The sequence below is a fragment of the Cystoisospora suis genome, assembly GCF_002600585.1.
Source record: "Cystoisospora suis strain Wien I chromosome Unknown contig_5849, whole genome shotgun sequence".
In the NCBI taxonomy this organism is placed as follows: domain Eukaryota; phylum Apicomplexa; class Conoidasida; order Eucoccidiorida; family Sarcocystidae; genus Cystoisospora; species Cystoisospora suis.
The window spans coordinates 1-13315 of NW_027158638.1; the positions used below are offsets into that span (position 1 = coordinate 1).

The 13315-nt window shown below is 41.3% G+C and overlaps 2 protein-coding genes across 2 annotated transcripts; one reads left to right on the plus strand and one right to left on the minus strand.

The window, feature by feature from the left end:
* Positions 1 to 443: 443 nt before the first annotated feature.
* On the minus strand, positions 444 to 6913 carry CSUI_009644 (sarcalumenin eps15 family protein; the record flags this gene model as incomplete). Its single annotated transcript, XM_068069756.1, has 5 exons — positions 4870 to 6913; positions 3633 to 3740; positions 2749 to 2868; positions 1634 to 1804; positions 444 to 680 (listed from the first exon to the last, which is right to left on the minus strand). The coding sequence occupies exons 1-5, from the start codon at positions 5104 to 5106 to the stop codon at positions 444 to 446; spliced, it is 873 nt and encodes a 290-aa protein (XP_067918267.1). The 5' UTR covers positions 5107 to 6913.
* A 141-nt stretch (positions 6914 to 7054) lies between these two features.
* Positions 7055 to 12975, plus strand: CSUI_009645 (uncharacterized protein). The gene is made up of 2 exons (XM_068069757.1): positions 7055 to 11314; positions 12290 to 12975. The coding sequence occupies exons 1-2, from the start codon at positions 10341 to 10343 to the stop codon at positions 12390 to 12392; spliced, it is 1077 nt and encodes a 358-aa protein (XP_067918268.1). The 5' UTR covers positions 7055 to 10340; the 3' UTR covers positions 12393 to 12975.
* Positions 12976 to 13315: the final 340 nt, after the last annotated feature.

A 13315-nucleotide genomic window follows, 5' to 3' on the forward strand; every position in this document is an offset into this window, starting at 1 on the left:
AAAGAGAAAGAGATAGACGCACAGACAGAAACAGAGACAGAAGACAGAAAGACAGAGAAGTAAAAGAACGTACATGGAGGTATATAGACATCTCCAGAGATAGATTTGAAGACACATGCATACAGATATCTACAGACATATCGATTTGAATATACATACACATATCTATTTATATATATAGATATGTATAGAAACACGTCGTAGTGTTGAATCCTTCTTATGGAGATGTGAAAGCGAATTAGGACTGACTAGACGTCTACGGACACACACCTTCACTGCACACCACAACAAAACGCCTACACACACCCACCTTACATATATAGATATCTACATATATATGTATATATATATATGTATATATCTTTATATATGTATATCTATATATATGTATATATATATGTATATATATGCATTACAACATAAGCATTAACGTATGTTTGTGTCTATACATCCCCTCTGCAGACCATAATGTCTATGAGAGACAGCGACTCTTCTTCTTCTTCCTGTTTGTCTCTCCTTTTCTTCTCTCCTCTTGCTTGTTCTTCTTTCTTTTTGTGTTGGTTTGATACCTTTCCGAGAGACCACATGAGAGCCCCGTAAACTCTCATGAGTTGCTGGTAGGAGACCATATCCGCCTTGTTCAAAATGATCCGAATCTTCGTGTCATTCCCTCTTAACGCCTTGCGCCCGACACATACACATACACATACACACAAGCATCTTAAACACTCGATTGTCTCTCTAGAGCGTCTATACCGCATTCATAAATCGATATCGAGAGATAGATTAAAGAGAGATAAAGATAGGTAGATAGATCAAAGAGAAAGAGAGATGGATGGTCTTTTTCTAAGGGTCTTCTTTTCTCTTTTTCGTGTGTTTTGCAGTTCACGTGTGTTTCACATGAACTTGTGGAGAGGAGGAGAAAAAAGAAAATGGCTTGAGAATCTCTTTCACTTGAGAGACTCTTAGAAATGTTGAAGAGACAGAGAGAGAAAGAGACAGAGAGACGTCATGCAAAGAAATAGGGGAGGGGGGAGACACTTGAAGTTCTCACTTGAGAAGGAGCAAAAGAAAGAAGAGAAAAGTCAAAACACAAAACGAAAGAAGAAAAAGAGAGAGAGAGAGAGTAGACCGACAGGTATGAGGCACGTGCTTTTCCTCAATAGATACAAGATACATGAAGACACCATAAGCACTGCAATCCTCTTTCTATCTATATATATATATATATTGATACTTACAATGGATACATAGAAAGACCGAGAGAGCAATAGACATATGTATACATAGAGAGAGAGAGGCTTAGATAGAGGCATATGTACACACACATCTATATCCTTGTATATACATCTATAGATATCTCTACATCTACCCTGTTCACCTTCTTTGTTTAAAATCTCCTTCGTCAGCTCGAAAAAGGAATGCGTAAATGTATGCCTATCTTCCGTCTCTCTGTCTATGATCTATCTCTCTCTATCTTGAACTCCTATGCCTTTCCTCTTCAAGAGCCGATGAGAATCGAATTCCTTAGACACAAAGAAGAAAGACAGAGTGAGAAAGAAAGAAAGAAAGTCCAAGAAAGAGAGGAAGTCCAAGAAAGAAAGAGAGAGAGAGAGGAGTATGGGATTCTTACGTGTATACACCTGCGGAATTCATCCGAGATATCGAGCTTATGGGCGTCGAAGATGAGGAGGATAAGATCCACTCTCTCAGCAAACCACTGAATAACCCCCTCAAAGTCATACCCACGACTCGTCTGCTTATTCCCACTTAACACCCCCGGTGTATCGATCAACGTCAATCCCTACGCAAAGAAAAGGAGAAAGAAAAAGAAAACGGATACTACATCATCTTTATCATTCATCTTTATCGACAAGGTCATGATATCTATCGACTGATCTATCTACGACTACCACGATCTTTAACGTGACCCTTGTTCTTCTTCTTCTTCGTGTCGTCAAGATTCCACAGCTCAGGTGTTGAATGTGTGGCAAAACACACAGAAGAATCGACTGCCCCCCCCCTTGAAGACCTTCACAAAGTCCTCAGTGCTATTACTATCACTAGTACTACTACTATGACTACTGCTACTCTTTCTATGGGTAGTCCTACGACTACTACGATTACTATGCCTATCACTAGGGGGAGCACCAAGAGTAGCAACCCTAACCTCCTTACTGCGCCTACTCCTACTCTTACCACTCTATTACTATTGTTACTACTACTAGTAGTAGGAGTAGAATTATCTCATGCGGGAGCAGAACAGAAAGCGAAGAGGAAAGAAAGAAAGAAAGAGAGAGAGAGAAAGAGAGAGGAATGAATTCTCATTTCCAACACTGTCACCTTGACCATAACAAGAAGAAGAAGACACTGGGGGAGGGAGGGACAGAGACGTCTATTTCGATTTGCTACAGTGTGACTCGGAGGGTAGAAACCTCTAGACATATGAAAGATCAACAAGCTATATACGTACACACTTAAACACAGGTAGAGACATATATAGATACATACATGATAGATAGGGACATACATGCATCTACAGGTAACAGTATATACGTGTCTCTAGGTCACGTGTATAGCAGTAGTAATAGTAGCAGTAGTAGTAGTGGTAGTGGTGGTGGTGGTAGGAAGTAGTTGCAGAACCAGAGGGACTACTGCTAAACTCCCTCAAGGATGAGAAGAGAAGAAGAAGAAGGAAGAGAAGGAGAGGCGCGTGGGGTGTTAGTGAGTGTGAATACTTCTGCATACATTGAGAATGACAGATGGAAGGAGGGAGCATTCGAATCGAAGAAGAAAATTATTCCCAAAATTGGAGAGCTGACTAAAAGGCTTCGTCGGATCCACCACCGCCGCATTCCCTGGGACAACCTACACACACACCAAAGAAAGAAAAATGAAGAAAGAAAGATGAAGAAAGAAAGAAATTCGTGTATGGACTACACATTCCATATATAGGTAGAAATACATAGAGCGAGAGAGAGAGCTAGATTCCTATGTGTATACACACGTATCTCTCAGGGCAAATAGAGAGGTAAGGAGATAGAAAGGGCCAGTCGAACTCCTTCTCCTCCCCCTCCTCCTGTCGTCTTTCCCGGTGTGGTTCTCCTTCGCATAGATTTCTCTAGATAAGTAACTACACAGACTCAAAATAAATAGACTGCTACAGGGAGATAGATAGATAGACATATGGAAATATGTAGATCTACAACGAGAAAATAAACAAAGAGAGATAGAGAGGTGCGAGCTGAGTAAATCTTAAACGCCAATTACTACTACACGACACGAGTTGGACGTGAATTGAAAAGCAGGAAGAAGAAGAAGAAGAGGAGGAGGAGGAGGACCTATCAGAAGAAAAGGAGAAAAGAAGAAGAAGAAGAAAGCCACCCCGGGGTGAAACCCAAGCTTGACTAGAGACCTTCGAAGCAGAGTAGAAGAGAAGAGGTCATGCCAGGAATCGTCTTAACACATTGAGAACGATAGAGAAGAGAAAAGAAAGAGGAGATACAAAGAAGCAGAAGAAAAGAGAAGTATTCCCTCTACCTATCTCTCTATCTCCTTTTGTTTCTTTAGCTTTGCTTTTCTTCTTCTTCTCTCTTTTTCTTTCTTTCTTTCTTTCTTTGCTATGTGTGTACTTGTTCAGTGTCATTTTCCATGACTGCTACAAAGCGGTCGGTCGTTGGCTCAGGCCCGATGCGAAGCCCCGGGTAATCCCGCTCCAACAAGTGCTGAATGAACGTCGTCTACAGACGCACACGGCAGAGAAAAAGAACAAAAAAGACGAAAGAGAAGAAAAAGAAGAAAAGGAAAGAAAAGATAGAGAAACAGAAAGAAGAAGAAAGAAAGGTACAAGAAAAAGAAGAGAGGAGAAGAAAGAAGAAAGAGAAAGAAAGAAAGAGGGATAGTGGTAGGGGGATAGTCATAACGAAGTTATGCACGAGGATCATAATTGACTGCAGGAGTAGGGAAAAGAGAAGAAGACGAGTCGGTCCATCTTCTAGAGGAGAAGAGACAGAAGAAGAAGAAGAGAGAAAGAAGAGTCGTATTGTCAATGGGCGTGGGGGTGTGATAAAGAGGAGCTCGTGAAAGAAAACCTCCCTGGTGTCTGTGTATATCCATCTCCACCCTACAGCAATAGAGAGAGTATCGGACTCTGCGAGTTTCTCTCTCTTTCTCTCTCCACATCAATAGATTTCCATAGACCACCTTCAACCTCGCTATGAGCTATTCTTATTTCTCACTTAGCCTCCGATCTAGAACGTCTTCATCTAGTGTAGAAGCAGAGCTTTCTTCTTTCTCTGCCTTTTCGTTCTCATACAGGGAAAGAGATAGACACATTACAAATAGATACACAGACTCAAGAAAGAGAGAGAATCTCCTTCTCTCTTCTTCCCTCTTCTTGTTCTGCCTATCCTCTAGAATTGCCACGAATAAAGAGATACGTTACGAGACAGAGGTAGATTAAAGACAGATAGATAGATAGATTAAAGATAGATAAATAGATAGAGAGATTAAAGATAGATATACTATTACATACAGCGGGATTCAAGAAAATTTCTATCTGCTTTACCTACACACGAGTAGAGGTAATGACGGGGGAGTCAGGTGTATGTACACCTGAAAGATCTCAAGAGCTGCGACCTGTTCCCTCCTAACGTCTTCTTACATCCATACAAACCGTTAATGATATAATATATGTACATGAATATAGACTGATATAGATATTGACGATACAGAGAAACATACTTCAAAACAACCCTATAGAGAGAGAAATATGTATATGTCTATACATGAGAAGAGAGGAACAGAGAGGAAGAGTGAGGGGGTGAAGATAGTGATGGAGATGCGCTTCTGCTTCTAAGCTCAGCTGACCTTTCCAGTGCTGTATTGTCCGATAAGCATGACCATCGGTTTGGCTGCGAAATCTCCGTCAGTAAGAAGAGGAGAATAGAACTGGTAAAATTTGAATTCCTGCTCTAGAGGGAGAAGAACACTCTTATACAACTCTTGGAGACCTGCCTTTACATTTTGATACACACTCGACGAATGACCTCCCTTATCGCTCCCCATCAGCCTAGAGCTCTTGCCGCGCGATAGCCACCTACTCATTCTGGCCGAAAAGAGAAAGGAAAAGAAGGAAGAAGAGGAAGAAGAAAAGAGCAAATAGATAGAGAGAAAAGCAATAGAGATAGAAGGAAACGAAGAGATGAAAGAGGAGAAAGAAAAGAGAGGAAACAGGAGAAAGAAGAAGAGATAAGAGGTAGAAGGTGAGGCAAGAGACGAAGAAAAGACTGAAGATGATAGGGAGGGGTGACGGAGAGGTAAGAGAGGATAACGTGAAAGAGAGATAGTGATGGAAAGAGGAGGTAGGTAATATACAAAATGAGAAAGAAAGAAAGAAAGAGGAAGAAGACAAAGGTGAGAAGAGTTACTTTTTAAAAGGAAGGGGCTTCTTCAGTCAAACACGTTCGACTCAATCCCTATGGAGATAGATAGAAAGAAAGAAAAAACTAGGAAAGAGAAGAACGAAAGAGAAAAAGAGAGAAAGCAAATCTCGAGTTTGCTGTTAGTGGGGAACGAAGACGTCTAGTATTGTGGGGTGTCTATACACCTCAGAATAAAGCGGAAATGAGAAAGATTGTCTATCGTGAAACCCCCCCAACTCTCTCTCTCTTCCCTCTCTAAGAACGAAGCGAAAGAAGCCTTCTTTCTCTCTCTTAAGAGGAGAAGTGTAAAAGAGCAGGAAGAAGGAAGAGGTGAGAAGGGCCACAGAAAGAGTACAAGAAAGCACAAGAAGAAACGAATGAAGGAAAATCCCCCGCGTTCTGTCTGCCTCAATGCAGCAAAGAAAAAGAATGAAAGAAACAAAAAGATGAGAGATTCTATGAAGAAGAGGAAGAAGAGGCGGAAGAAGAAAAGAGCAATGAGAGTTCCTATACTGAAAGTGAAACAGGGAGAGCCAAAAGAGATAAGACAGCGAGAAGGAATGAAGGAATTAGTGACCGAGCCAAAGAAGGAAGAAGAAGAAGAAAGAAAAGTGGAGACTGATAGTTGCAACTAACCATCGAGAGAAGCCCGAGACAAACAGAGAGAAGAACAGCGGGAGGAAGAAAGGACAGACAAGGAAGAGAGAAGAAAGGAGAGAAATTAACTACCCAGGTGGAGGCAAGAGAAAGAAGATGAAGAAAAGAAAAGAGAAAAAGGGAAAGAAAGAGAAAGATAAGGAAGATCAGAAACACTCCTTAGTCAAGGACAAAGGCCCCTGTCCTTTGAAGAATGTAAGAAGATCAGAAGAAAGAAACGAAACACTCAAAAGAGACGGGAAGGAGAAGAAGAATTGCAAATAATCCGAAAGGAGCGAAAATAAAGCTTCTTTGGTTTGTCGAAGAAAAAGATGAAGAATGAATGGGGAGGCTGTAGTATCCCCTGCGAAAGATTCATTCATGGAACAAGAAGAATCGGCGAAAGAAAACGAAAAAGAAGGAGAAGAGAAAGACTTCTCTCAAAGTAGATAAGGCAGATGGACCCGTTATGGACGTCCCTTAAGAGAAAGAAAGAAAGAAACTTGAGTGAATGAAAGCCGGGAGAGGGAGGGAGAAAACATCTGTGTAAAGACTAGAAAGAAAGATAAGAGAAGGCGTAGGTAGTATTTTTCTATACGACATAGAGCAACTATCGATCTACAGCTTTCTCTCGGCCTTGGGATTGTATTTGTGACTGAGAGAGAGAAAGAGAGAAAGAAAGTTTTCCGGAAAGTAAGAGATGATAGAAGAAGAAAGGAGACAAAGAAAGAAGCCTCGACAAGTCATCGAATACAACAAGAGGGTCTTCTCTATACACCTAGCTAGATTCACGCCAAGCAAGAAAGAAGGAATTACACAGCAGAAAGAAAGAAGGCCTTTTCACAAGAAGCAGGAGAAGAAGGGAAGAAGAAATCGCTTTTCAGCAGCAGTAGCAGCTTAGTCGTATCTTCTTTCTGGACCGTGTATAAGGCGACGGGAACTCACCAGTTGAACTAGAAGAAAAAGAAAATCTCCCCTTCGTCAGTAGCCTTCTTCTTCTTCTCTTTCTTCTCCTTACGCTTTTTCATTCAGGTGTTTCTCCTTTCTTTGTTTTTTCTTCCTTTTCTTTTCTCTTTTCTCTCTCAGCTTCTCTCTCCATCAATAGGTAGAGATGTATAGTTAAGGGAAAGCAGATCATCTCCCCGAAGAAGCGGAGAACCTTACAAGAAGAGAGAGAGAGAGATACGTTGCACGACGTCTTTCTCCTCTTTCGCGTCGTCTTTCTTCTTCTTGTCCCTATCCATAGAAGTAGCCCAGGTAGCTCCTCATTTTCTTCTTAAAGAGAAGCAGGGAGAAAACTTTACTCTTCTTCGAATGAGCTACTTCCTCTAGAGAGATCGAGATGTTGTGTCGGTTCTTTCTTTCCTCCTTCTCTCTTTTTTCGCTTTTCAAACTGTTCACTGAGACCGACAAGATCTCATCTTCTTATCGATAAGAACGAGAACTCGAGGCCTTTCTGAGAGATAGAGAGAAAGGAAAGAGTTAGCTAGGAGGAGGAGACATCGATCTCTCACGACCGACCGACCAGTCAGTCAGTCACTCACGATGTTTTCTTGCCTTTGATCACCCTCCTGCATCATCCCTCCCTGACAACAAAGTTGGGCTTGGCTTGTAAATCTTTTCTTCTCTTTGCACTCATCATGAGAAGGAGTGTTCGGATTTCTTCTCTCTGCTTTTCTTTTTCCGTCTTTCTTGTCTCCTCTTTCTCTTGCTTCTTCCCAGTCTGAGGGAGTTGGAAGTTTATTTTCGCTTGGAGAAGTCGTGTACGGTGTTTCTCTTTTCTCATGAGTCAAGACTGGAGATAGCAAACATCGTTCTTAGAAGGAAAGAGAATAAAAGAAAGAAAGAAAGGAAAGAAAAAGGGAGTTAATGACGGGAGTCTCGTTTCAGCCCATGGCCCTCGGGTGTATCTACATACACCCGAGAAAAGCTGTGATAGTAGTGGCTTGTTTTTCTTTTCTTTCTTTCTCTGTTTAGCAGAAGAAAGGAAAGGAAGGATGGAATAAGAAAGGGAAAAGAAGCTGCTTTCTTTCTCTTTCTGTGCTAGCGTTCTCTGGCCCAAGTGGAAAACGTATTCGACTGTTCTGCTTGTCTTCAGAATTCTCTCGTCTTTTCTGATCTTTCTTCCGAGGAACTTTTTGAGATTTCGTAGCCGCTTTTTCCAAGGAAGAAGAAGAATTTATCCTTCTCTCAATTTCTTCGAAGGCAAGCGAGAGGACAGATTAAGGAAAAGAAAAAAGGGGACGAAAAAGAAAAGAAAAAGCGGCAGTCCGAGCTAACAGATCAGATTTCTCTGGTGTATGTACACCCCATGACACTTATCAATCCGAAATTCTTCGTTCACCCAGCGTCATTCATCGTTTTGTTCCTCCTTTCCTTTCTTTTTTCGTTTTGAAGAATCTCTTCACACGAAAAGCTCCTCTCTCGTCCAGAACTTTTTCTTTTTTCTTCGCTTCTTTCGTGTTTTCTTCATTCTTTCTCTCGATACGGGACAAACACATTCTCTCTTTCTCATGCGATGTGTATGATCTGTCTTATCTGTCGAGAGTGTCTCAGTCATTGCTTTCTTTCTTTTCTTGCTTCTTCGAAAGAATTTCTCTTCGGTGCTTTCTTTCTCCAAAGAAGAAGAAGAAATAAGTAACTTTCTTGCTTTCGTCTCTTCTCCGGCTGTAAGGAACAAGGTCGGAAGACTGACCTCCTCCTCTCTTTTCTTGTGTTGTGGTTCGTCTTTTTCTCTTTTCTCATTCTTTCTTTCTTTCTTCTTTGGAGTTTTCCTTTTTCGCATCTCTCTTCTCTTGATAGAAATCTTCATCTTCTCCGGCGTTGTTGTCTTTTCTTCTTTGCTCTTCTCTTATTCAGATACCGGGTATCTTCTATCTTTCTTCCTCTTCGTATCCTCCCTATCCTCTCATTTCGTTTTCGTAACTCTCTTCTTCTTTTGCCCTCCCTCTTTCTTCCTCTTTCGATCTCCCAACTTCGTCTTTCTTTTCTTCTTCTTGCTTTTCGTATGTTTCGTATCTTTCATCTTCTTCTTTCTCCCTCCGAGAACAAAGGCGGATTAACTTTTCTTCTCACGGAAGTGAATGCGTAAGAAGAGAAGAAGATTTCGACCGATCGCTCAGTGGTAAACTTCTTCTCTTCGCCTCTCTTGTCCCTTTTATCTATCTCCCGCTGCTCTTGTTCTTCTTCACAAGATCAGCAAATGCCAAGAGGCGATGAGACTTATGGAGATCTTCTGTCTCTTTCGTCAACTCTACATCTCTCTCTCTTTCCTTGTCATTTTCTTAACTGTCTTTCTTTCTTGCTTTCTTTCTTTCTTTCTTTCTTGTTTTCTAGCTTTCTTGGATCTATTTGTAGTTTCTAATTTGAAGACGGTGATATTGGGGGGGGAGAAATAGAGCTTACGGCTTCTTCTTTCTCTTCTTCTTCATTGCCGCATCGTGTATTTTGTGGGTCTTTTTCTCTCTGGAGACTCTCTCTCCGCTTTTCTTCTTGTCTTTCTTTGTTTCTGCTGCCTTGCTTCCGCACTTCGTATCTTTCCTTCTCTGAGTAGTAGAGAAACGAAGAAGAGAGGATCTTTTCTGTACGTAAGAAGAAAAGTCGACTTTGCTCTTGTGAAATGTCGAACAACGAAGGGAGGAAACAGACGAGAGAGAGAGGGACATGTTAGAGAGAGGTGTAGATACACTTGAAGCACTCAAACAGTGGTTTGCTTTTCTTCTGTGGGTGTTTTTCTTCTTCTTCGTCGTCGTCGTGTCTTTCTTAATCTAAGGAAAGATCCTTTTAACTCAAGGAAGGGGCTCGGAAAAGTGTCTAGAGGGAGAAGTGAAGAGAAGGAGAGGTCGAAAGAAGGGGAAAGAGAGAGAGAGAAGAAGAAACGGTTTCTCTGACTTGGTCTTGTGGAATGAGATATGCGATTCGTTCACGTTTCTTCTTCTCTTCCAGTACAGGCCTATGAACTTTCTTCTCTTCATCCTCTTGGAGCGAGGAGAGATGAAAGAGAAGGGGGAGATACGAAGTTCTTTTTGATCTTGGCAAGCTGAGGGGAGAGTCCTGTCTCACCCCTCTCTTCTCTTCTCGTTCAAAGCTTTACTTGTTTCCTTTTCTTCTTTTCCCTTTCCTCTTTTTCTCTTTCTTTTCTTTCCCACCACGCGAGCCTGTTTTAAATCTATCCCTCTCTTCCGTCTTCTTCATTCTCTCCTTCTCTTTCCCGATTTCTTCTTCTTCTTCTCGATCATCTCTCCCTTCCCCCCCCTCTTTTCCCCCCCACCTTCTGTCAAGATGAGTAGCAGCTCATCCCTCGATGGGGAGACGACCGTGATCCCCCTGTCGAAGTCTTTAGCGTGGCCTTATCAAGTATACAATTGTTTTACTTTACTTCTTTCATGTCTAATTCTTTTTTGTGTGTTTGTAGTCCATCAGATGTCTCGAAATGCCTCTGTTCTTCCGCATGCATTCCAGATGGTAACCCTTCATAAGAGGCGTATGTATTGCTTCGAGATTGATATCTCTACAGGGGCATGTGCACGTAAAGTTCGTATCCAATACATGTGGCTATTACGTACAGCTATGTTGGTAGTGGGGTGTTATGTGTGGCAAACGTGTATTTTATCCTATTGGTCTATCGATTTCGCCGATTCTTCTGGTTTAAAATCTTTGCTTTCTGCATGCGTCGAGGATGCTGCGGATTGTTTTGGGAGTCGGGTGAATCATGCCTTCTTCTCTGTTAATGCAGATCCAACCAATCTCTGCACGAAATATGAAAAAGAGCTTTATTCCTTTATCATCCAAAGCGCTACAGCAGGAGGGGGGTCGAAGCCTTCTCCTTTAACTTCTGCTGCTACGGGCGTGTCTATGTCTTTGGCGGCATTTCGCAAAGAAATTCTACAAGACTATCGATATATCACATGTATCAACTTTGTGAAGCCTAATACAATTACTTATACACAGAATCTTGCGATTGCTTATGCCTTAGGCAATATGATCGTGACCCTCTTTGAAATGCTTGTATGGCTTCTCTATCGAAGTAAAACAAGTCTCCTTCCTGTCTTAGTCCTTGTCGTTGGGATACTCTTTCTAGGGGTATGGATAGGAAGTATCTTCATCCCCAGACTTCTCACTTTCTTCAGCTCATGGATCGGCTATGTAATGCTTCTGTCAACGCCTCTCATCTTGTGGACGGCTCTGCTAGCGGCGCATAACCTTAGGAGAATACAACACCAAAAATGGAGTCTATGGCAAATACAAGCCAACAGGTATCGACGGACAAATAGATGGGTAGATCTGATCCACCACCACTCCTACTACTAATATGACTAGTAGATATCATTCATACACACATACGCATACATGCATGTTGAGAAATGTACATACATATTCGTACATCCATATTTTTAGTCATACATTCATAGAGACATAGTGCGAACACACATACACGTGTGCACATGCACGTACTCGTATAGCCATGCCTGGTCAGACATGCCTATGTCGTGTTGTGTGATTCTTGGTAGGGGGGACATGCATCGATGTAGGCTGGAGAGAGAGAGAGAGAATGTATAGACAATACAACCTGTACGTCTGGTGTATTCTGAACTGCATTCATGGCGTCGATGAATAGGTATATAGGTATATGTATAGCTATAGAGAGAGAGAGAGAGAACGAGCTATGTATGTGTATATTTCCTCCTTCGTGTATCCATCGTGTTATGCGTTGGCATACTGTCAAAAGCCCCTTCATGTACATCGATCTTCACACACGGACGTATCCATATGATATAGATTGACACAACTAATGCATATGTGCACTTTCAAGAAGTCGCGTCTTCTCGCTATGATGTCGATCCATGAAGAGATAGAGATGGTCAGCCATCCACTTAGAGTGAAGTGAGAGACACACTCGTTCACTGAGATAAGGAAGAGGGGACAGGGAGGGGGAGGAGAGTTAGTTCGTATCTTCAAGGTCGGGGATGTCCTATCTCTCTATGAGGCAGTTGGTCAGTCTGTAGCGATCTTCCTGATCTGCCTTGGTGGACTACGCCCACCATCCATTCCATATAGAGACGTTCATAGAGATACATGTACGCACATATATATGCATAATTATATGTATATCTAGTATATGTATGGGTGTGTATGTAGAGATGCATGTAGAGGTACGTATAGAAGATCTACTTTAAGGAAGATAAGGGAGTGAAGACTCTTTTTTCCCTAGTCTTGTCTTGCTCTCTCAGGCCCTTGGCAGTTGCAGAAGATGCAGATGGAGAATTTACGAAAAAGTATGGATCCGCCGCCTTCGACGGAGGGGTACGTTTACGACACTCCCGCAGTGTATAGACAGTATACGTGGATATCCGTACCCATGTGTCTATATATATATATCCCTTCATCATCGCCATGCATACTGGGAAAGAGAGAGAGGGAAGAAAGAGACACGCGTGTATGTCTATGTACATATGTGCATGTACGTATCTATATACATACAGGGTGGCCATACATTTGTACATATATATGGTCGTATACTGAGGCTTCAATGCATTAATCTCTTAAGACGTGTTTTGACGGAGAAGCTGAGGTGAGGTTAAATCAAGGCTTCTCCTTTTCTATCAAATGTATTATCTAGATTCTTCCCTCAGTCGACTTCGTCACCTTTCAAATAAGGGAAAGTCTTGTCTTTCCTCACTGTATCTATGTATTATGTACGCATGCTTCCATCGATCAAAACCGTGAACGTCGAGATGTACTCTGCACCCGATATATGTGTGGATGTATTTGTATGTCTGTATGTATTAAGTATAACTAAATCCTCACTGAATCGATTTGTTAATCGACTTGGTAGGCTCATTCTTCAAAACTCTGTGGAGTACATGCGAGGATGATAGCGGAACCTCTCGTCTCTCTCAGGTAGATAGATAGATCGATCAAAGATGGATAGATTAAAGATAGAAAGATTAGAGATAGAAAGATTCAAGATAGATTAAAGATAGATCAAAGATGGATAGATTAAAGATAGAAAGATTAGAGATAGAAAGATTCAAGATAGATTAAAGATAGATCAATGATAGATAGATTAGAGATAGAAAGATTAGAGATAGAAAGATTCAAGATAGATTAAAGATAGATCAATGATAGAAAGATTAGAGATAGAAAGATTCAAGATAGATTCAAGATAGATTAGAGATAGAAAGATTCAAGATAGATTAAAGATAGATCAAAGATGGATAGATTAAAGATAGAAAGATTAGAGATAGAAAGATTCA

Coding starts and splice junctions, on each gene's coding strand:
- CSUI_009645 (XM_068069757.1), top strand. CDS start 10,341: ATGAGTAGCAGCTCATCCCTCGATGGGGAGACGACCGTGATCCCCCTG. Junction 11,315..12,289: donor TGGCAAATACAAGCCAACAG/GTATCGACGGAC, acceptor TTGCTCTCTCAG/GCCCTTGGCAGTTGCAGAAG.